Below are 25364 nucleotides of genomic sequence, written 5' to 3' on the forward strand. Positions count from 1 at the left end.
GTTTTTTGGGGGGCTTGTTTATAAAATGTAGTTTCTTATTTGTGGCTTGTTTCACAATTTCGTAATTATTTTAACCAGTTGTTCTCAAATGTTTTATATACGTCATAGCCACCAAATGAATATGTATTTGTCTCTAGGAAGGAGTATAAAGCTCTACTCTCCTTCAAAACGTCCCTTAAAGAGTACCTTCAGGTGGCTGCAATTCGAAACTGGCCCCTGTAAAAGTAATAAACTAACCCCCCCACCCCCCAACCCCTCAAACTGTACATATTGTTTTGTTTTTCTTATTTCTATTTTAAAACTGTGTATATATAATATTCTGCATAGTAGTGTATATCTGTATTTCATTTAATGTCACTATGAATAGTAAGATTCTGGCCCGGTGCCAGTGCAAAGGACCCCAAGGCCATAGGCTTATTTTGTATCTTATTTAATTGACCTTGTATTTGAACTGTACTTCCATGTGCTTTTTTATGCTAATAAAGTATTCAATCAATCAAAAACACTAACCGCCATCTGAAAATATTTTGTGCCAGGGAGCCCTGTACCAGATTTGTGTTGTTCGAATGTTTCAAAAATCTTCCAAATATTCCACATCTTATCATTTATCTATGCGACGTGTTGTGAGCTTGTAGATCGGCTATTTTCATTGTATACAGTAAAAGTGCACCATAGTGCCTATGGTTGCTTCTTTTGGTCTTGTTTTCATTAACCTAGTTGCTTATTTCTCTCACAAAATCTGGCAACGACATTTACTCAAGTACTGTATTTAAGTATTTAATTTTTTAAGTACTTGTACTTCTACGTTCTTTATACTCCACTATAATTATTTTAATACTTTATTAACAATATGTAGATTTACAAAACATACATTATACCACACAAGCCTTGCTAGGACTTTTTTTCTAAAAGCTTTGACATATTTTAAATAAATAAATAACTAAATAAAATACACGTTGGTTCTGTAAGTATTATATCGATGCCAATGCTATTATATTTTTACTTAAATAAAAAATAAAGGCCTTTTACTGGTAGTATTTTGTGGTATTGTTACTTTTATTAAAGTAAAAACTCCTTCTACCGGATGTTTGGTGTCGTCACCCGTTTCGCTTCTTTTTTTTCCTTCTTCGATCTACATCGAATGGGGATGGGCCTAAACCCTATGGCCTAAACGCACAGATTAAACGCATCCGTATGATCTATAAATCTGCGAAAACGAAGAAAGCGGAAGAAGAAGATGGGTGCCGTTCCGGTGGCCAGAGACTTCGTCGTACGACGGCGTGGCGCGCGCCGAAAAATAGCAGCTCTGCAAGCTCACAGCGCGTAGCGGAAGCGACGCGCTGTGAGCTTGCAGAGCTGCTATTTTTCGTTTCGAGTGACGTAGGCCCCCGTTCCCGGAGTCAGCTGACTTGTTTATTCACATGACTTTTTTCCTCCTATTTTTTTTTACTGTCTCATTATGACTGGAGCTGGACATAACAAGACTATATACTTCATTTGTTGTCTCTCAACGGGAAACGTGTTGTTTCTTAGCTCATGAGTTATTGTTATAACATATTTATTATACCGTATTCAAATAAAGTGCCATGATCACAAACAATAGGGTTGAACTGCTACATTAAAGACAAAAGGTGAGTTTGATTTAATGATATTAAACGCAAACAAAACACTGCAATGAATGACTCTCCTTGTGATCAAACATCTCAAACCATAGTGTACATCTATAAGGCATTGCTGATCAACTTGTGGATGAATTGTTTTAGTCTCCTTAGTGTAGCTACTTTGTGTCCATGCTATGGATACACATTCCATACATTTTTGTATGGATATTTGATCTGCTGCTGTTGTATTTGTCTTTTTATTTGAGATTTAAGGGAATGCGGAACTCTCTGTCACACACTTTGACGTGAGATTTGTTTTGACATTTATTTTGATTGGCTCATACTTTGGTGTTATACTTTATTTAAAATAAATAGTGGTGGAAAGTAACTAAGTATATTTGCTTAAGTATTGCACTACAATTTTGAGGTATTTGTACTTTACTTGAGTATTTCCAATTTCCAATACTGTTACTTCTAATCCACTACATCTCTGAGGCAAATATTGTACTTTTACTCCACTACAATTATTTGAAAACTTAGTTATTATTTACTTTTCAGATATAAATTATGATATTATAAAACATACATTAACCACTTTAGCCCTATTTTATACATAGGCTATTTGAAAATAGCTGATCTACAAGCTCAGCTTGTAGATCTGCTATTTTCAAACATTATAGTACTTTTACTTTTGGTACGTTAAGTACATTTTGATGCCAACACGTTTGCACTTTAATCAAGTATTTTTTTATTCCGAACTTTTACTTGTAACAGAGTATTTGATTGATTGATTGATGTACTTTATTTAGTAAGACATGAGAACAACAGTACATGGAAGTACAAATTCACAATACAAGGTCTACTAAACTGGAAGTCTCATAAAGCACTAAGCTTGTTTAAAATGAGATACCCACACATACAAATCATGATGACTTGATTAAGTTGATTTGAAAAGTACCAATATTGCAGTAGGCCTATTGGTACTTAAGAATTTGAGTACTTTTTCCACCACTGTTGATAATTGATCTTCTGTTTATGTGTTTGCTTCCACTAATGTGTTCTCTGATTTTAGTATGTTTGCCTAATTTGTGTCTTGTTATGTCTTGAGCTCTCTGAACCCTGTAATGTGTCATTGATGTTGCTTTCTCCTGACTGGAAAGCGACTCCTGTTGTTTTTAAGCATTCTATACAAATAAAGGTGTCTTGGGCTTGCAATATGTGTGTGTGAAGCTTGTACTAAAGAAGCTCACGACACCTAATCATTTATACCTTAGCGCAGGGGTCTTCAACAGGGGGTCCGGGACCCCTAGGGGGGGGGGGGCAAATCTTTGTGTGATAGGATCATGTTTTTTACATGAACCACTTGAACCCCAGCATCCCTATTCTGAGTGGAACATTAGCCAAAGGCGTTGTGCGCCTGCAGATCGGCTATTTTTGACAAAGAGGTTTGGTGTAGAGGGAAAAAAAGTCTAAGTATTGATGATTGAAGTGGTTAAATGTCTGAAAATACACATTAATCGAACATACACTGATGATAGTGCTGTCAAAGTCTATGAAGCTGTCTAAGAAAACTATGAAAATGTTACATTTACGACACAATTTTATGCAATATGTAGTGGGGGTCCCTGCTTCATCTCTCTCTCAGCCAAGGGGTCCTTGGCCTGAAAACGTTGAAGACCCCTGCCTTAGCGTGAGCTTGTGATGTGACGATAAACTGAACTGGAGTTGGTTATACATATTAATGTGTCTTTTTTTCGGTTCCTTTAGGAGGAGTTGACGCTGATTAAATCCGTTTTGAAGACACTTGACTTGTTGTCACACTACATACGCACGTCATCATGTCTCCGGAGGGGAAATCGCTGTTGAACATCATCATCCTGGGATTTGGCTTTATGTTCATGTTCACTGCTTTTCAAACATGTGGCAACATAGAGGTAACCAACTGGATCTCATTGATTACACACATTTAATCCCGATCATATTGATTGCATAGAACCTCTTGATGTTAGGGCCTGATCATATTGATCAGGACGTCATCATGTTATCCTGATTACTTTGATTACATGGAACCTCATATACATACAGTATTTTCATTTAATCCTGATCATATTGTAATGTTTACACACAACCTCCTCAAGCAATCCTTATCATGTTGATTAGAACCTCTTCCTTTAGTCCTGATCATATTGATTACATAGAACCTCATCATTCAAACTCTATACCGTCTGTAATGCTTAATTTCTACTTCGTTTTAGGACGGTGTCAACCTACAAGGTCGGCTATTTGCGGCACGCAACACAGTCGTATGACGACGTATAAACCGGGCATAACTAACTGTCCGTTTTCTTTGTCTTCCCAGCAAACGGTGTTGAAGAGCTACAACAGCTCAGAGTTTCACGGCAGTGGATACACGAGGTGATTTATGACTAAGATGTTTAGCGTTTTACATTATTATATAAACTTGTATTGTATGCATTTAGCAGATGGCCTTGCTTATTATGGGATCAGTTCTGATCTGGTGACATATATTAGTTGTACGGATTGATTCCTCACCTGGTCGCACATCTGAGGAAGCGTAATCGAATGTAGCGGGCAAATGACATTAGAAGGATAAATGAATCATAGCTAATCAGTTTAGGTAACAACGTTTACTCTCAGCTCCCTGCATTCCAGTGAAATAAGGTAACGCATAAATTAAACTTTGCTACATGGAGTAATTTTCGGCGCCCCCTAAGAGATTCTTAGCAAAAATGATAAGAATTGAGTATATAAGCAATTTGAAGGCTCCCTGATTGTGTTTAATAGCTTGTTTCAAGTTCATAGTTTGTTTGTTTTTTTGCCATGGAGCAATTGGCAGAGTACAGTTTTGTAAAGTAACTAAGTACATGTACTCAAGTACTGTACTTACTGTAGGTACAATTTTGAGGTATTTTTACTTTACTGGAGTATCTCCAATTTTCGATACTTCTACTCCATACATCTCAGAGGCAAATATTATACTTTTACTCCACTTCAATTATTTGAAAACTGTAGTTACTAGTTACTTACATTTCGGCCATTTGAAAATAGCCGATCTACCAGCTCACAATGTGTCGCGTCGCGACGCATTGTGAGCTTGTACATCTGCTATTTTCAAATGATTTGAAAACTTGTGAAATGGGACATTCTACATAAGGAGTACTTTCTACTTTTGGTACTTTAAGTACATTTTGATACCAACACTTTTGTACTTCATTCAAGTAAATGTTTAATTCCGGACTTTTACCTGTAACAGAGTATTTCTACATTGCAGTATTGATACTTTTACTTAAATAAAAAAACTTGAATACTTTTTCCATCACTGGCAGAGTATAACAAAATAGTTAAAATGGCCTAGTAGTTATTTTTGTCAGGCAACGTTTGCGTGAGATGAAAACCTCTTAAGCACTTGAACCCTAGCATTCCTATTCTGGGGTCAGCATTCTGTCAAAAAATAGCCGATCTACAAGATTGGCTATTTTCGCCAAAGATATGTAGTGTAGAGGGAAACCAGGAGGGACCCTAGTATATAGACCCCTGTGGGACTCTGGCCAACTAGGGTTTCAATAGTTAACAAAACTGATGTTGTACATTCTATCAGCATCAAGCCTAACCGTGCTGTCCTTCCGTACTTGTAGCATGTCCATCATCTATGGCGTTTTCTCTGCATCCAATATGATCGCTCCGTCAGTGGTCGCGGTCATAGGACCACAGCTGTCCATGTTCTTTAGTGGACTTTTATACAGGTAAAACACACACACACACACACACACACACACACACACACACACACACACACACACACACACACACACACACACACGCATACCCACGCTTGTCTTTCAGCTAAATATGCTAACTGTTCCAGTTTGTCCAGTCTCTCCTAATCTGAATGTTGTTGTTTCCCCCCCCCCCCCACCTGCAGTGGCTACATTGCCATGTTCATACATCCATATACATGGACCTTTTATACGGCCTCTGTACTCGTTGGGGTAGCAGCTGCAGGTAAAATGAAAGTGTTGAAATATCACGTTTGTTTGTTTGTTTGTTTGTTGTTTGTTTGTCTCACATATCAATTCAAACGGTAGAACAATTTGCAAGTAAAATGTGAAGGAGATTTAATACCAACCTTCCACTGGCTTCAGAAGTGGTATTTTCCAGGCAGCATATTACAATAACATTACAGTACAATTACAGCAATGTGGAGTACACTACTGTATACGCTGCAGTTTCAAAACACACACACAAAAATATTCATAACAGTAGGACACACACATACAGTAAAGAAAGGGAAAAAGTACTATGCACAATACACCAGGAAAAGAAACAACAAACTAGAACAATAACAAAAGCCATATTCATAACACAGACTTCTAGGGAAAATATTGTTTGGACCCAGCTCAAACAGGCAGCCCAGATGGAACACTTATAACTCCATACCGGCAAAAGGAACAGTAGATTGTAGATCTGTTCTTTTTGCCATGAGACAATTATGTCCTGCTTTAACCACACGGGCATGTCATAAATAGGAAAACATTCAGCAAAAATAGGCAAACATTCAGCAATTATAACCGATTCACAATCTCACAAGGTGCTGTCAGCTTGAAGATCGTGCAAGCACTGAATGAAGAATATAGGGTTCAAGTGTTTAAATGTCCTCTGATCTATATGATGTGTTGTGATCTATTCATCTAGTGTTGTGGACGGCTCAGGGATACGTGCTGGCCGTCAACTCCAGTGATACGACCATCGGCAGGAACAGTGGCATATTTTGGGCCTTGCTGCAGTTCAGGTGACTCTCGTTTACTTACCGTTATTGAATCTGCCAGCTAGTGTTTTGTGCACAACTGTGTTGTGTGTAATACTCTTCTTCTGTTGAATATGTCCATATGTCTCTCTGCAGCTTATTATTCGGAAACCTCTATATATATTTCGCATGGCACCATCAAACTCACATAACAGGTATTTAGATGTTTTCTTTTAATCATAGTTTTTACATGGATGGATGGAGAAGATTCATTTATTGTCAGTGTATTCTACACCAGGCAATTGAAATCTTTTTGCATATGGATGGATGGATGGATTTTTAATTGTGTTAGTGTCATTGATTGAACAATAATTAACAACAGAAGGGTTGATCATGAGTACTTTGTCATTGCTATACATAGATATTGCAGAAAATTCCCTCTATAGCTGTGTTCCCTTAGGAAATGCCATTTTGAGTTTCTGACTCATGTGTGTGTGTGTGTGTGTGCGTGCGTGCGTGTGCGTCAGACAAAGCACGCCAGACAGTGTTCATCTCGCTCACGATCATCAGCCTGGTCGGCTGCTTCCTATTTTTCCTCATCCGGAAGCCGGACCCTGACCGCACGTCCCCGGAGACGTCAGACCCCGGCCTCCTGGTCGACTCGTCGGAGAGTTCCTCCACAGCGCAGTGAGTAGACCCCTGTTATTGAACAGGGAGAGAGAGAGACCCCCTGTTATTGAACAGGGAGAGAGAGACCCCCTGTTATTTAACAGGGAGAGGGAGAACCCTGTTATATAACAGGGAGAGGGAAACCCCTGTCTCATCTAATGGCCCGTCTTTTGGACAGTGTGGGTCCGTGGACCCCCCAGGGGTCCTTGAGGGGGTCCCCGGTAAAATGAGTTAAAATTGCATCAAAATCACTTAAACAACTTTCACCCTATTTGAAAATAGCTTGTAGATCTGCTATTTTCAAAAGAAATCTTGAAAAATATAATAATATACAATATTTTTGCATCATTAAGAACTCAAATCTTATATGGAGGTACCTGGCAGAAAATATGTTCAGATGGGGGTTTGCGGACAAATACATATTAATGTGAGGGTCCCCAGACATGAAAAAATGTGAGAACCACTGATGAAGGGTTAACCCAGAACCAGTGGTGGAAAGTAACTAAGTACATTTACTTAAGTACTGTACTTACAGTGAGGTATTTGTACTTCACTTGAGTATGTCCAATTTCCAATTATTTTACTTCTACTCCACTACATCTCAGAGACAAATATTGTACTTTTACTCCACTACAATTATTTGAAAACTTTAGTTACTTTTCAGATATAAATGATTATATTATGAAACATACATTAACCACTTTAGTCCTGTTTTATACCTAAGCTATTTGAAAATAGATGATCTACAAGCTCACAGTTGTGAACTTGTAGATCTACTATTTTCAAATATTTTAGTATTTTTACTTTTGGTACTTCAAGTATATGTTGATGCCAATACTTTTGCACTTTTACTCAAGTAAATTTTGAATTCTGGACTTTTACTTGTAACAGAGAACAGATTTCTATACTGCAGTATTGGTACTTTTACTTAGTAAAGAATGTGAGTACTTTTTCCACCACTGCCCAGTACCTTCCATAACCTGAAACTCCCCAGAACCCGAGAAGTTCTGGGATGTTCTTTTGTTTACGTTTCGATTCCAACCAGAAACCACTCCTGAAGGTGTAGGTACGGCATGAAAAAAAACCAAAACGTGCTGATTTACAAGCTCACAACGTGCCTGTAGAAGTATAAGTTTGGAGTTGTGGGTTCCCAAAAAGTTCTGGTGGGTTAGTACCACCTCCAGAGCAGGGCCCAAATCTAGAAACAGGTTTCACAGAACGGCACGGTTCTTTTTGTTCTTTGTATTCGAAAAGAGACATTTATAAAAAAAATGTCTTCTTAGTGGGAAAGAGCACGGGAATGTAGTTTTAATTTAAAATGTCCCTTTTATCTGCATCCAGCACTTTTTAGCTGTCTCACTTCCCATGTGAAACTGCAGTGTCAGAGCTACAGTTCAACCACAGCATAGATTGGCTTGAGGATCATTTGGCACTTTGTTTACTCTGCACGGTCACAGCTCCACTCTACTCACCTACCTATTTGGGTGAAAGTAGCACCTGGTATCACCTCTGTAGAGGTACAATACAATACAATCCTATATCATGACAGTTGGGTGGAAACCTTGTATGTCCAAAACTGTAACTTTTCTGAAAATGGAAAAAAGGACCTGTGTTCCAATGGATCCAATGAAGTTATTATTTAGTCACAAGCTGTTGCTAATTCTTTTCATTGGTTCAATATTTATGAAACCCACAGACGGACTTTAGCACTTCCACTTAAAAAGGTTTCAAAAATAGCCGATCTGCAAGCTCACACCGCATAGCTTGTAGATCGGCTATTCTTGCTACTTTTGTGTGACACTGTAGTAGCATGACGAAGTAGGGCATTAAATTACGACAAAACATAAAAAGTCAAACTATGGACAAGGTTTCTGCGTCACAGATGGATGGATGTCACGTTTTTGTGGCCGTCACAAACGTGACATCCCGGCAATTTGATTGGTCAATTGGGTCACAAATATGACCTCCAGAGGGGATGTTACTCTGCGCGACAAATGTTACATCTGGATTTGATTGGCCTAGTTTGCCGTGACACAGTGCTCTGATAAGCACTGCTGAGTTTTAATGGCAGCAGAACCTGAAAGTCCTGTTATAATGCAATTTTATCAGTCCACATTATTAAAGTTTAAAGTTATCCATTTGTCACCGAAAATAGCCGATCTACAAGCTCAGCATGTTGTGCTGTGATGTGTTTTTTTGTGATATTGTAGTTTTTCAGTCATTACGGTAGTTATTTTAAGTACTAGTACGGAGTACTAGTGCGGGATGACTACTTTCATAATGTTTGACAAATCACAGATTAGGAAAATGTTTCAGTCAGTCACAAGATTTTATTTTTGCTTTATTCCATGAGTCCATGACAGCAATTACATTTAGGACACCATAAAAACAGATAGCAAACAGACACTTTAACAGTCATAAACAAGGAAGCTGCCAATGCAATTGCAAGCTAGGTTCTAGGTTAGCTGAGGTGATACCATAAGGTGAAAACAATGCCGGTTGTCATGGGTGCCGGCAGGGGGTTTCTGGCGATTAAGTATCCCCCAACGATTCAGTCTGGCTATACCTCATTGTATGCTACCTAGTACCTACACACTTTGTGTATTGGCCGCTCTCGTCTATCTGAGCACTGTCTCTCTGCTGTCTGCTCTGTCCCTGACAGCGTGAAAGGCCCTTTCACATTGAACGCCACAACAACACCAGGTGAAACCCATCACCTGCTGATTGGCGTGTAGGCTACAGAACAATAGAAGACAACTGTACCCGTATTTGCATAGAGATCACTTGCATAATCTCCTTTTGTGTAGCTGCTACACATAAACAGAGAGGAGTAGTCGAAAATGAATGAGCCAAACCAAGTGATTTTTTTCCAATGCAAATGTATTAGTTTCACAGCGATGTGTCTGGGGATTTAAAGAACAGTCTTGGTATTTTACACCCTATTAAGTAGGCTACCGTCTCTCTGAATGTTATTTAAAATCTTTAAAACTCCACACTACTGGAGTAGCTTCTCTCTCAAACTCTATTTTATCAAAACGGCAATGTTTCATGGAGTTCTTCTAACTATAGTGAACTTAATTTTCCCTTAAATAGACTGTCAGAAATGTATATTTACAATCAAAAGTCTTCATTAGAACAACTTATAATTGTCAACTAACACATTCAAATGCTTAGTTAATTGAACTCCAAACAAAGAGTGTAATATAACCATGGACTTGACAGTGAACTTTATTAATGTCCCCCCACGTTGTTTATTAATCCGGCGCCTCTGTCAGAAAATATCACCAGCATCATGACAGACCCCCTATACTGCATGGAAGCTCCCCAATACTGTTAACAACAATGCATCGATATTGATTATCTAAATGGCCAATTTCTCAGTGTTTTTGTTGGACTGCACGGGTGAAATAGAGACAGTTTCTAGACAGCATTAGTTTCAGCTTGAACTTTAGCATTGTTTATTATTCCTACGCAGAGGGTTGGATGTTGCTAAATGAAATGGTTCCAGGAAAAGAGCTAGGGGCAGAGGTCAAAAACACAGGCATGTTTAACTGCCTATTTCACTGTTTCTTTTAGCAGAGGAGGCCTTTGGATATAATGTCCAGAGCGCTTTTTACTAATCGCATTTATTGATGATTTATTGACCCACAATGTTCAAATGTATCAACCGTTGATGTGCTGGAACGTCAGGTCATCTGCGTTATTAGCACAAATAGCCAAGCTGAAATAACAGTAGACATGGACCTCTCATGGTTGTGGTAACGATTCAGCGTCAGGTCATAAATGACCGGGCTCTCAGACAAAGCCAAGGAGGATTGATTGATTGATTGAATACTTTATTAACAGATTGCAAATAGTACAGTGGTACGATTATACAATGGTGCTAAAAGGATAGCACAAAAAAGGGCTTGTTTCCATTGTGGTCCTGTGCTTCTGGGGGTTCCTGGAACAATTTTTTTTAGATGGGGGGGGGGGGGGTCCACGGCCAAATACATATAATTTGGGGGGGTCCTTGACATGAAAGGGTGCGAGCACCACTGATATAGCAACAACAGACTTACGCCTCAGGTCTTTAATGGGTTAACCAAACCAAACGTCTGCCATAGAAATGAATGGCAGAAAGACCCTTTCTGTGATTTATCTAAAGAAATATCTGAATGTGGAAAACCCATTTTCTGCTAAGACCTTCTCACAGTGTTACCCATTCTGTCTGACTGTTTATTTGATTTTTCATAAACATTTCCTCCTCATCTTTGCAGAACACCCAGCACAGGCATGTGTGCCAAGGCTACGGATGCTTTTGGTGAGTTCAACCCATATTTGGCTGCTTCATTGAAACATCTTTCAGTCGCTTGTTTTTTAGGTGTGCAACAGTAATGCAAACTAATCCATTTCATTGATTATAACAATAATGATAGATCATTTGATAAAGTGTGAGCTTGTAGATATGCTATTTTCACTACTTTATTGCGACACTCTTGTATGATGAAGTAGGGCATTCATTTACGATAAAACAAATAGTTGAAATATGGAGATACAAGATTTCTGAATATATTTGACAACATTTCTGTGACCCTTTCCCTCTCTCTCTCTCTCTCTCTCTCTCTCTCTCTCTCTCTCTCTCTCTCTCTCTCTCTCTCTCTCTCTCTCTCTCTCTCTCTCTCTCTCTCTCTCTCTCTCTCTCTCTCTCTCTCTCTCTCTCTCTCTCTCTCTCTCGTGTCACAGTCAAAGCCTGTAAACTGTTGGTCACCAAGGAGATGCTGCTGCTCAGCACCTCTATAGCGTACACAGGTTGGTCCACGTGAACACAGCATGTATAGTGAGTGGAAACGTGACGTCAGCAAGGGGGGGGACGTGGTAGCGGCAGCCATGTTTTGGGTCAGAGACTACACAATGATGCTCTTTAGACTACAGAGTGACGGTGGATGACGGTAGATTTGTAAACATTAACTAGTTCTTTACCGAAAAGAGCCTTATTACCTCAGCAAAATCGGGTACATTGACGGACTCGACCAGTATGAACACTGGACAGAAGATGATTTTGATCTGCTACCACCACTTACACAAGTACACCTGCAATACCTTATTGAAGGAACGAGCCATTTAATACACACATTTAACCCTTTAAGACCGGGAAATTATCATTTGTGTCATTTTAAGATCTTTGGGCTATTCAAAAATAGCAGATATACAAGCTCATATGAGCTTGTATAGCTGCTATTTTTTTTAAATCGTGAAGATTTTTGCAAATCTTGGAATATATATTTTTAAAAGCGAACATTTGTAAAATATTTTTTTCCAGGGCCCCCAGAAGCAAAGATTTGAGTTACAAAGTGTCCACATTTTCCCAATATTTGCACAAATGTTCATGATTTTTCAAAAATAGCAGATCTACAAGCTCATAGCGCGGCACTCTGTGCCACGCTATGAGCTTGTATATCTGCTATTTTTGAATAGCCAAAGAAATCTTGAAAATGACACACGAATGCGTTCCCGGTCTTAAAGGGTTAATAGCGAGAGCTTGTAGATTTGGGTATTTTCTTTTGTTGAGAGATTGCTAATCTCTACATTGTAGCTCAGGCTGTTAGCTGCTCAACATTTACAAACAGCCTGCCTTACCTGACTCACCGTGTTCGAATAACAAGTGACCGAAAACGGGGCATTCGTTACCCTGTCTGGCTTCACGTGTAAATTGTGTTTCTAGAGAAGCCTTTTCAGGAGGGTCATCACACTGATTGTTCAGCTCCAATCGAAAAACTTTAGCGTTTTGCATCTGTATGCAGTTGTAGTCTTTGCACGAAACCTGTTTGTCAAGAACCAGGGTCACTGTGAAGGAGTGATTGTAATGTAGATCAGCTATTTTCGGAGAATTGATGTAACTTAGACATTATAAATGCACAATTGTAACATAGAGCTGTGCTTATTTAAGTGGTTATGGTGCATAGGCCTGTCACAATTATTACATAATCGTCTAATCGCAATTATTCTATATAATCGCAATTATTTTTGCATAATCGTCATAATCAATTCCATGTAAAAAAAAATCATATATTTTTTAAAAATGTCAAAAATAGTGGAAATAGACGATCTATAAGCTCAAAACGCATCGCGCCGCGTTTTGATCTTATAGATCGGCTATTTCCACTATTAATGTTTATTTTTAAGTGTAAAGTAATTAAATATGTGTAATTTGTCATATCTGCCCGTGCAACCTTTGTTTACGAAGGCTAAAGGTCCTTACACACTGGGGCGATTTTTTTCGTGCGAATAATACGCTTTTTTAAAAAACCTTATAAAGTCAATGCAAGCGTACATGGCGCGAAAAAGCGGAAAAGCGAAGCGAAAAAGCGTCTTTTAATTATTCGGAACAAGTCCGAATTTTGCGTATATTCGCACATTCGCCGGTGTGTAACCGCCTTAAGAGCCAAACAGAAATGTAATTTGTATTCATAATGTTCCAATAATTTTCAACGACAGAAGCACAATTAAATCGCTAATCGCAATTTTTTGAGTGACAATTAATCGCCAACTTAAATGTGTAATCGTGACAGCCCTAATGGTGCAATAAATATATATTGTATTTTTGTCACATCTTGTTAGCACACAAAAGTGTAATTCGGCGTGTAGATGTAGCTCTTTCTGATACCTGCTCAACATCTACATACTTTGTTTGTAATCATTAAGAACTGATTCAGAGCTGAGTCATTTTCTATCATTTCCTATGATAACTCATGGTATGCTACATATGAATGACAATGTTTCAAGATTCAAGAACGTTTATTGGTTAGAAAGATATATGCTGAGATCCGAGCCAGCCACCCGTCGTCTCTTTGTTAACCCATTTAGACCTGGATCGCATCTGTGTCAATTTAGATTTCTTAGGCTATTAAAAAATATTTTTAAAAAATCTTGAAAAATAAATGTTTAGATTTTTTGTTTAAAAACTGTTAGGATTTAGAAAACATTTTAAAGAATCGCCTCAGGTCTTAAAGGTTTAACTCGTCCTCCATGATGTTGCCTCCAGGCTGGAAAGCTAAAAAAACAGTCAATCTGTAGAATAGCGTCAGTATTATGTAGTCTCTGACCCAAAACATGGCCCCCGCTACCAAGTGACACATGTTGACGCCCCCCTTTTGGTTTTTTTGCCAGGCCCTATAGCACGTTGGTTCTCAAAGTGGGGTCCGAGGACCCCCAGGTGTCCTTCTTGGCGGGGTACCAAGGGGTCCCCCGCTAAATAATAATATAGCGTCATAATCATTTAACCATTATTGTATACTTTGGCTATTCACAAATCTATTCGCAAATCTTTGAATAGGCTATTTTCTTTTTGAAAAGCTAACATTTGTAACTCAAATCTTTGCTTCTGGGGGTCCCTGGAACAACATATTTTTAGATGGGGGGTCCGTGGCCAAATACATATAATTTTGGGGGTCCTTGACATGAAAAAGTTTGCTGCTATAGCACACTACGCTGTCAAATGTGTTAATTTAACACAAAATGTAACCAAATGGACCTGTGTTTTGGGCTACCAGCTCGTGAAGTGTCGTGAGCTTGTAGATCAGCTCTTTTAGGTTATAAGTTATTTGAAGGTTAAAGACTATTTGAAGGGGTCAAACTAGCAATAGAATACATGTTCGGAAGCATCTTCCATAAAACCCTTATGCTCTCGGATATTTCATGAAAGCATAAAGGTTAAAGCCACAATCCGCGATTTCTTCAACTGGTTGGCTGCACGTAGAACAGCAGGAACATAGCTTTAATGATAATACCTAAACATCATATTGTGTTAATTGTTTATGAAACACGGCAGTAGTGTGGAGGGACTCCTCTCACGCTGTTTCACAAAATCACCAGTGGTGGAAAAAGTACTGAAACGTTTTACTTAAGTAAAAGTATCAATACTGCAATGTAGGAGTACTCTGTTACAAGTAAAAGCAGGAATTCAAAATTGACTTGGTAAAAGTACAAAAGTATTGGTATCAAAATGTACCAAAAGTAAAAGTACTAAAATGTTTGAAAATAGCAGATCTACAAGCTCACAACGCGTTGCGATGCGACGCGTTGTGAGCTTGTACATCGGCTATTTTCAAATAGCCTAGGTATAAAATAGGGCTAAAGTGGTTAATGTATGTTTTATAAGATAATAATTTATATCTACAAAGTAACTAAAGTTTTCAAATAATTGTAGTGGAGTAAAAGCACAATATTTTCCTCCGAGATGTAGTGGAGTAGAAGTAAAAGTATAGACAATTGGAAATACTCAAGTACTGTACTTACAATTTTGTGTTACTTTTACTTTACTGGAGTAAATGTACTTAGTTACTTTACACCACTGCAAATCACAGCTTAGGACTTTGCCTGACAACAATGTTTCAGTCATGAGATTTTAGTTTTAGCTTTATTTTTCCGTGTGATAAGTGTGTGGATTTGGGACCTTTGCTCTCTCTCTCCACTGAGCAGGTCTGGAGCTGACGTTTTTCAGCGGGGTGTACGGGACGTGCATCGGAGCCATGACGCAGTTCGGCCAAGACGCCAAGAGCCTGATCGGCGTCTCTGGCATTTTCATTGGCTTAGGGGAGATCTTGGGTGAGTCCTTATAACCAGTGGTGGAAGAAGTGCTTATTATCATTATTATGATTTATTTGTTTTACTTAATTAAAAGTAGCACTACCACAAATGTAGAAATACTTAAAAGTAAATTTTTTTAAAGCCTATATTAAATGTTTTACTTGAGTAAAAGTACAGAAGTATTGGCATAGACATATACTCAACAGTACCAAAGCAAAAGTACTCAATTCTTAAATAAATGGACTCTGATAGATAGTGAAGTAGAAGCATAGAAGCATTGAAATGTGGAAACGATCAAGCAAAGCAAAAAGCACCTCAGAAATGTACTTAAAGCACAGAGCTTGAGCAAAATGTACTTTAGTGACTTTCCACCCACTGTTTATAACTTGTCACATGCAGAGCGGCAGGGCAGAGATGTGACCGCGACACAAGGAAACGGCCGGAGTGTCATTTAGAGAGGGAATGTCACAAGACGAGCTTTGCTGTTTGATGATGTTGTTTTCTGTGGGGGTGCTTTTCTCCGCTGTGGCCAGGAGGGGGCGTGTTCGGGATGCTGAACAAGTGCAACCGGTTTGGGAGGAACCCTGTGGTGCTGCTGGGGCTCATCACGCACTTCGTGGCCTTCTACCTGATCTTCCTCAACATCGCCAGCGACGCTCCCATCGCCCCCGAGGAGGGGACCTCTCTGCAGGCCTACATCACCCCCAGGTAAGACCCACTGATATAGAGAAAGGCAGACATCCCCCCAGGTACATAGTGCAGTTTGCTTCTTCAAACATATTCATGACCAGGACGCCCAAATTAAAAATGTATTTGGCCGCCGAAGATTTTGGGTCAGGGGCCCCTATAAGAGTTTTTTTAGAAAGTTTGTCCACCTTTTTCACGATTGTTCAAAATTAACAAAGTGTGCTGGGGACCCACTCGCACTCCCCTCATGGACCCCACTTTGAGAACCATTGACATAGTGACGTCAGTGATTCTCAAACGTTTCAATTTCAAGGACCCCGCCCCGTCCAGTTTGATATGCATTAGGCCAGCGGTTCTCAAACTTTTTCATGTCAAGCAAGGACAACCAAAATGATATGTATTTGACCCTGGACCCCATCTCAAAATATTTTGTTTCAGGGACCCCCAGAAGCAAAGATTTGAGTTACAAATGTTCGCTTACATTTTTCACGATAAAAAAAAAAAAGTAGATCTACAAGCTCATAGTGTGGCACTCGGTGCCGTGCTATGAGCTTGTATTCTGCTATTTTTGAATAGCCAAAGTATAAAAGGTTAAAATTACTGTGATGCTATATTAACACATTTTGCTGGGGACCCCCTGGAACCCCCCCCAAGGACTCCTGAGGGTCCCCGGACCCCACTTTGAGAACCAATGCATTAGGCCACGAACCCCCTTTTTATTAATCCATGTGTCCACACACTACTATCCTGTCCCCATGTCACATGCTTTTTTTATTCAAACACACAGGAAGTGCTTCGTTAGGTTCCTGGGTGAAAGGTTGTTATTTGTTTGAATAATAAAGCACGGGACACCAACTTATATACTGTGTGTGTGGACATCACCTGGAACACATGCTTTGTTCCAGCTCCGGTTTTATCAGGACATGTGGGGATGTGATGTGCATATCGTTGTTGTCGGGCAGAAACCTCCTATCTCCATATTTTAACTTTTTGTGTTTTGTCGTAAATTAATGCCTTACTTGATCATACTACACGTCACACAAAAGTATCAAAAGTAGCAGATCTACAAGCTCGAAAGTCGAAACCGTGCCGTGTATTGAGCTTGTAGATCTGCTTACTTTTGCTATTTTCGAATTTGAATCCTGAAACTAACAGTTTTGAACATATGAGCAGGGTCCCCACGGTCATGAAATTCCTGGAAATATTTTGAAATAAAATTAAAAAAAATCCAGTACTGGAAAAGTTTTGAAATTGATCAAAGGTCCTGGAATTTATCAAGGGTCCTGGAAAAATATTTGGCTATGCATTGTTTTTGGCTATTGATTTTTTTTAATACAAAACATTTTCATAAACATGTATAACATTACACAAAATATGTAACATAAGTAGTTTTTTCGCCGAACGGGCTGTATAACACCCCATCCGCACTGCCAGCGATGCGACGTGATGCGACGTGACGCGAAGCGAGCGGGCGATGAAATCTCATTAAAATACATGTTTTTGAATGAGACCGTCCTGACCTACCGCGAGCAACAACGAACCGTGCAACGACGTCGTCCACCCCTCCTATTTTCGCTCGCAGGGTCACTATGCCCTAATTTTCCACGCAATGTTGAATGAAATTGTACTATTTTATATTCTATGCTTTATTTTTGCTACACTGCCTATCTTTGGGCATTGTACATAGGAGTAAGAGACACATTATTGCGCTGAATGATTGTTTTATAGGCCTGGAAATTGGGCTAAATATTCTGGAAAAGTTTTGGAAAAGTTTTGGAAATTCATTGCTAAAAATGTGTGGGGACCCTGTATGAGGTTTCCACCCGACAGAAACAATATCCTATCTCTTTTCATACACAAATAAACATGAATAATCGGCTCGGCCTTGATTAGCAGTCAGTCACAACAGATGATATTATTCATAGCAGCACATGACGCATAATGTTTACGATCACGGATTCCATGTTTTTGAACAAGAAAACTCTTAACGCCTAATTGATGACTAACATGTATTTAACAACGGTTGGCTTTGAGTTACAGATTTGAGACTGATTTAGCCGGTTTATAAACACCCTGTTAAAGACAAGGAGGAGTTTATTTTTATTTTTGCCGTGTCAACATTTCATAGAAAAATACTGTAGTCAAGTCATAGGAAGGAAAGAAAGAAAGAAAGAGGACAAAAGGGGTTAGAGTGACGGAGAAAACCTGGTTCTAAAAGAGTGTGTGTGTGTGTGTCAGTGTGCCGGTGGCGTTGCTGTGCAGCTTCCTGTTGGGTCTGGGGGACAGCTGTTTCAACACACAGCTGCTCAGCATCATCGGCTTTGTGTGGCGTGAGGAGAGCGCTCCGGCCTTCGCCGTCTTCAAGTTCATTCAGGTACGCTTTCACCTCGGCAGCTTTCTTTAATATTTATAGTGGCAACATTTAGGGCTAGACGCTAACCGGAACAGTTCTGGGCGCCTCAGAACTCGAACAGCGTGAATTAAGATTGATTGATTGATTGAATACTTTATTAACAGTTTCCAAAGACAAGCACAGGGAAGTACAGTTCAATACAAAGTCTGTTAAGAGGATTTTAAACCCAAGAAAGCACTATGGCTTGTTTCCATTGGGGTCCTTTGTACTCAATTCATCGAAACATTTAATGACAGACAAATATACACTACTATGCAAAAACATCATATACTGTAAACGAGTAGAAATCGAAAATGAAAATATGTACAGTAAACAGTTCGGGGGGGGTTAGGTTCTGACTTTTTACAGGGGCCAGATAAGGAATGACCCTGGCTGGATGCATATCAATGGTCCATTATGTGACCTGTTAAGTACTGTATGCTATTTTTAAAGGAGGCATAGCTATACAATTTCCTGAAGCAGTCCAAAGATTTGAACATTAGGGTAACAGTGGCTAATGGATTCATGAATGAACTAAAGGTTATACAGGTAAATGCATATGACAACACTATAATTATCCCCATTATGCAAGTAAAGAGAATAACATTTGATTTATTGTGTGGGTTAATAATTAATAGGCCTACATAATTAAGAGGTTATTTCTTTCAGTGACCGCACAGCGTGCATGCACGAGCGACTGTGTGCGTGTGACATACAGTAAGCGCCCCCGTAGTTAAAAAATCCCCACTAGTACGCGCCTGTTCCACGCCTGTTCTTCTCTTTTCTCTAAAACACCCTGGACAACGCTCCACATGTCCTAGACTCTTCTCCCTCCTCTAAAACACCCTGGACAACGCTCCACATGTCCTAGACTCTTCTCCCTCCTCTAAAACACCCTGGACAACGCTCCACATGTCCTAGACTCTTCTCCCTTCTCTAAAACACCCTGGACAACGCTCCACATGTCCTAGACTCTTCTCCCTTCTCTAAAACACCCTGGACAACGCTCCACATGTCCTAGACTCTTCTCCCTCCTCTAAAACACCCTGGACAACGCTCCACATGTCCTAGACTCTTCTCCCTTCTCTAAAACACCCTGGACAACGCTCCACATGTCCTAGACTCTTCTCCCTCCTCTAAAACACCCTGGACAACGCTCCACATGTCCTAGACTCTTCTCCCTCCTCTAAAACACCCTGGACAACGCTCCACATGTCCTAGACTCTTCTCCCTTCTCTAAAACACCCTGGAGAACGCTCCACATGTCCTAGACTCTTCTCCCTCCTCTAAAACACCCTGGACAACGCTCCACATGTCCTAGACTCTTCTCCCTCCTCTAAAACACCCTGGACAACGCTCCACATGTCCTAGACTCTTCTCCCTTCTCTAAAACACCCTGGACAACGCTCCACATGTCCTAGACTCTTCTCCCTCCTCTAAAACACCCTGGACAACGCTCCACATGTCCTAGACTCTTCTCCCTCCTCTAAAACACCCTGGACAACGCTCCACATGTCCTAGACTCTTCTCCCTTCTCTAAAACACCCTGGACAACGCTCCACATGTCCTAGACTCTTCTCCCTCCTCTAAAACACCCTGGACAACGCTCCACATGTCCTAGACTCTTCTCCCTCCTCTAAAACACCCTGGACAACGCTCCACATGTCCTAGACTCTTCTCCCTTCTCTAAAACACCCTGGACAACGCTCCACATGTCCTAGACTCTTCTCCCTCCTCTAAAACACCCTGGACAACGCTCCACATGTCCTAGACTCTTCTCCCTTCTCTAAAACACCCTGGACAACGCTCCACATGTCCTAGACTCTTCTCCCTCCTCTAAAACACCCTGGACAACGCTCCACATGTCCTAGACTCTTCTCCCTCCTCTAAAACACCCTGGACAACGCTCCACATGTCCTAGACTCTTCTCCCTCCTCTAAAACACCCTGGACAACGCTCCACATGTCCTAGACTCTTCTCCCTTCTCTAAAACACCCTGGAGAACGCTCCATATGTCCTAGACTCTTCTCCCTTCTCTAAAACACCCTGGAGAACGCTCCATATGTCCTAGACTCTTCTCCCTTCTCTAAAACACCCTGGAGAACGCTCCACATGTCCTAGACTCTTCTCCCTCCTCTAAAACACCCTGGACAACGCTCCACATGTCCTAGACTCTTCTCCCTTCTCTAAAACACCCTGGACAACGCTCCACATGTCCTAGACTCTTCTCCCTTCTCTAAAACACCCTGGACAACGCTCCACATGTCCTAGACTCTTCTCCCTTCTCTAAAACACCCTGGAGAACGCTCCATATGTCCTAGACTCTTCTCCCTTCTCTAAAACACCCTGGACAACGCTCCACACATCCTAGACTCTTCGCCCTTCCATAAAACACCCTGGACAACGCTCCACACGTCCCAGACTCTTCTCCCTTCTGGCTCCCAAACTGTGGAACAAACTCCCGGTTGCAGTCAGAACTGCAGACCCACTCCCAATTTTCCGCCGTAATCTGAAGACTCACCTCTTCAGACTCCACTTTAGTCCGTAGCACTTGCCCTAGCCTTGATGACCTTGCAGTCTTATAGTTATAGTTTGTATAGTTTTGTACATATTATTTATTTATTGATATTATAATGTTTAAACTGATGATAGGTTATTGGTTTACCTATGATGTTAGATTACTGAAGCACTGTCTCTATGCATTTGATGTATGTCAGGGATGGGCAACTTTGATGATGGAGAGGGCCACTATATTTCCACACTCACTCCAGAGGGCCACATTGCATATACTGTCGGGCCATTCTATGTCACACAAAAGTAGCAAAAATAGCCGATCTACAAGCTCAAAACGCGTCGCAGTGCAACACGTTTTGAGCTCTCCTTTTTTAGCTATTTTTGAATTGTAATCCTGATTTATTTTTTTGCTATTTTTTAATTGAATCCTGAAAAATAACATTTTTATTTAATTTCAAATGCATTCAGTTATACTTATGTTAACTTTATGAACTTAAATACACATACATTGGACATAAAAAAGACAATAGAATTTTAATACTAGTCATAGTAATGAAAGCGGGTCATGTTTGCATGTTTGCAATTGTAACAGCTGAAATCAATAATAATATCAGTATTCCGATATTAACCATCGGGCCGCATTAAGTGAAGGTGGGGGCCATACATGTGGCCCATGTATGATGTATGTGTTTACCTTGCTCTGGAGTAAGAGCGTCTGCTAAAATGCCTAAATTGTAAACAGTGTTTGTATTCCCCCCACCCCCCTCCCACACACAGTCCATCATGGCGGCGATGGCGTTCGGCTACAGCAACTACCTGCTGCTCCACTGGCAGCTGCTCATCCTGGTGCTGGTGGGCTTCGCGGGCTCGCTGTCTTTCTTCGTGGCCGAGTGGGTGGTGGAGGCCGGCCGGCGGGACTCGGACTACGACAGCATCTGACCAGCCCGGCCTGCGTGGCTTACTTGGGACTTACTGGGGGGGTGGGGGGGGCGGGGCGATGGCCAGTGATTCTCAAGCCTTTTCTTTTAATTTCAAGGATATGCATTATAAAGGCCACACGGACCCCTATTTGATGCTATTTTATTTGATCTCTGGGACCCCCTCAATCTACACTATCAAGTCCTCAGCGTTAATTTAACTCTGAGAGTTGACTCTGAGAGTGCAACACAAAGCGCAACAAAAGCGTTAATTTAACTCTGAGAGTTAAAGGAGTAGTTCACTCAAAAGAATTACTTATTTTCTATCAATTGCACACCCCGTGAAGCCTTTGAATTCATGGATTTGTTTTAGTTTCTGTCGCATTCCTAAGCCAATCATTTGATTCCCGTCTCCTACCGGCTAATGTATGCGGTAGGAGACGCAAAGTAGATTATTTTGGGTCTCCTACTGGAAATACACCCGGTCATCAAATTATTGGCTTAGGAATGCGACAAAAACAAAAAAGAAATCCATGAATTCAAGGCTTCATGGGGTGTGCAATTGATAGAAAATAAGAAATGTTTTGGGTGAAATACTCCTTTAACCCTGAGAGCGCAACAAATGGAACCGAACGGACCCGAAAGTTCCATTTGTTGCGCTCTCAGAGTTACAGACCCCCTGCCCGGTGGTCACCGGACCTGACTGTTGAGAACCAGTGGTGCATAGCATTGACTACGTGGAGGAGGACAGTTCCACCCATGGGTGAAGACCTGCTTCTCTGGACCCACCCGGGCTCTCCCTCCACACACACCTGAAACATCTCTGCTCTTTGATTTTTTTTCCACAGCCTTCTATAGCTCCATAAATCACTAGATTTTGTTTTTGTTTTGTTCGTTGCCTTCAGAGTTCAATGAATATGGACACCGTTTGGGGACAGTGATCTTTATTGCCACGTCTGTTGTAAACGTAAACCTCGTGCCTCCTTTTGTTTTGTCACTGTAGACGTTCAGGTGGTATCATTACGAGGTCACTCGCGTGCAATAAAAAAAACTCTGCTTTTATTGCTTATTATAGGCTATGATGCGATGTTGCCAGCAAAAATGTGCCGGTCTCAGCAAGAAGCGTAGCTTTGTAGGGACGCTGCTTCAGTTGGAGTAAATTCGGGACACATTGACAGTCCTACCAGGCTCCTTTTCTCCTCCTTAAATTACAAGCACATGTATTGTAAATGTCTTTGTACGCTGCGTGGGCATTGTTTTCGTGCGCTCAATTCGCCCCAAAATATATGTTTTTGAGCTGCCGTTTCTGTCATGAGTACATCCACACACAAAGCAAAAATGACGCGGTGAAAAGGCGCCGACGTTCTTATTCAGAACGAGGTTCTTTAGTGAGGCATGAACTACATAAGACCGGGGGTCTTCAACGTTTTCAGCCCAAGGACCCCCTAGCTGAGAGAGATGAAGCAGGGACCCCCTCTATATTGTATAAATGTGTGTTTTAGATTCAACTTTCTTTGTTTACGTTAACTGTTCTTTTGTCCCTCTACACCTTTACCTCTTTGCCAAAAATAGCCGATCTACAAGCTCACAACGCCTCGCAGCGCGAGGCGTTGTGAGCTTGTAGATCTGCTATTTCTGTGAGCTTGTAAATCTGCTATTTCTCCTCAGAAAAGGGATGCTAGGGTTGTGGTGGTTAAGGTAAAAAATAATAATATATATATCACACAAAGATTTGGCGGACCCCCTGTAGTTACTCTGAAGACACCCTAGGGGTCCCGGACCCCCTGTTGAAGACCCCTGACATAAACAGTTTGATGCAAAATATTTATGGACGCATTTTATCGTTGATTTTGTCACGCCTAATACAACGTATCAAATGGTTGTCTCAGGGGCTGTGTCCACCCACACGCTCTTTTCCCGCCGAGAACATCGTACGGTTTGAATTATTTTCAACGGGAGCGCCATGTATTTACGCTATGCTGGAAACGGCAGCAGCGTGATGAGGGGCCGAGGGACCGCTCTTGCGTTCATGTCTGCCGTTTTTTATCTGGTCGCCGAGAGGTGAAATGTTTTCAACTCTTGGCATTTGCCTTGCGTTTTCAGCTGAGAAAAAAAGAAAAGAAAAATGCTTTGGCGTGGACATAGGGCCTTACTGTATAAGGACATGTATTGCAAGACACGGCATCGAATGGCGTCGATAGTTTAAAGGGAAATCTTGTGAAATCTATGTGAACCCCAACTGATGAAGGACTATGCTGTAAATGTTTGCCTTTGTGTGTCGTCGTCATCGTCTGTCACGCTCTCCATGCTTTGTCGTAATATAGAAGATCCAATCCAGCTGCTAGCTCCTAGCTGGACCATGGTGCCTGCTTTTTGCATTCCATGTGACCACCTCATGCTGTAAAAGAGGTTGATGGCAACATTTGGGTGAATGAATATACTAACTGACACTGTTTGGATTGTGTGTAGAACTGAACATCATCTGGTCCATCTCCTGCTATCTTCTCCCTACCTCCCAACCCCTCACAGAGAAGCCTGGAGGGGAAACATGGCCCCACGGTACACGCATAGTACAGCTTTGAATGGTGTACGGCTGATTTTCACACTAATTTGACACCATTCAGACACAAAGCAAACACATTGGTATGAAGTGGACCTTCGTGACGTTGTTTTTGTCGCATGATGGTAAAAAACCACCGATCGGCTGTTTTTCACCATGCGACACCATTGCACGACAAAGTATGAATCGGGCCAGGACAACAGACTCACCATGCTGTATTTTATTTTCTGTTATTTATGCAGTTGGTGAATCACACACTGTGTAGCTAATCTATTGTCGGAAGACAGAGCATTTTGGTTTGTTCATGGTTTACAATATAGCCTTTTAGGTTGTGTTGCGACTGGGTCGCACGCAGTCTACAGTATCTCTAGGATATCAAGGGAATTACCAGTGTAAAATAAAGGTGATTTTTATACCTGAAATGAAATAATCACGAATGACACGCTTGCTTGTTTTTATTGCGTGCATCATAGTGTGTGTCTAGTCTGTTAGCGAAATATCTTTCAATAGGATTTTCATGATATTTTCTGGGAATGTTCCGAGGGTTGAATGTTTGGTACCTGTCACCCCACAACGAGCCAGCAGGTGGCATCATGGAGCTTGTTCTTGCCATAAAAGATACATCAAATGCAGAGAGACAGTGTAGTGCCTCAGTAATCTAGGATCATAGGTAAACCAAGAACCTAGCATC

The 25364-nt window shown here is 40.7% G+C and overlaps 1 protein-coding gene across 1 annotated transcript; it reads left to right on the top strand.

The window, feature by feature from the left end:
• The first annotated feature begins 1464 nt into the window (after window positions 1-1464).
• Window positions 1465-25106, top strand: mfsd11 (major facilitator superfamily domain containing 11). The gene is made up of 14 exons (XM_080446472.1): window positions 1465-1631; window positions 3369-3535; window positions 3961-4016; window positions 5258-5365; window positions 5545-5624; window positions 6315-6411; window positions 6523-6581; window positions 6894-7053; window positions 11295-11338; window positions 11761-11826; window positions 15496-15621; window positions 16137-16311; window positions 18529-18664; window positions 21974-25106. The coding sequence occupies exons 2-14, from the start codon at window positions 3440-3442 to the stop codon at window positions 22133-22135; spliced, it is 1365 nt and encodes a 454-aa protein (XP_080302598.1). The 5' UTR covers window positions 1465-1631; window positions 3369-3439; the 3' UTR covers window positions 22136-25106.
• Window positions 25107-25364: the final 258 nt, after the last annotated feature.

Source organism: Gymnoscopelus braueri (assembly GCF_963280865.1).
Source record: "Gymnoscopelus braueri genome assembly, chromosome: 13".
Classification (NCBI taxonomy): Eukaryota; Metazoa; Chordata; class Actinopteri; order Myctophiformes; family Myctophidae; genus Gymnoscopelus; species Gymnoscopelus braueri.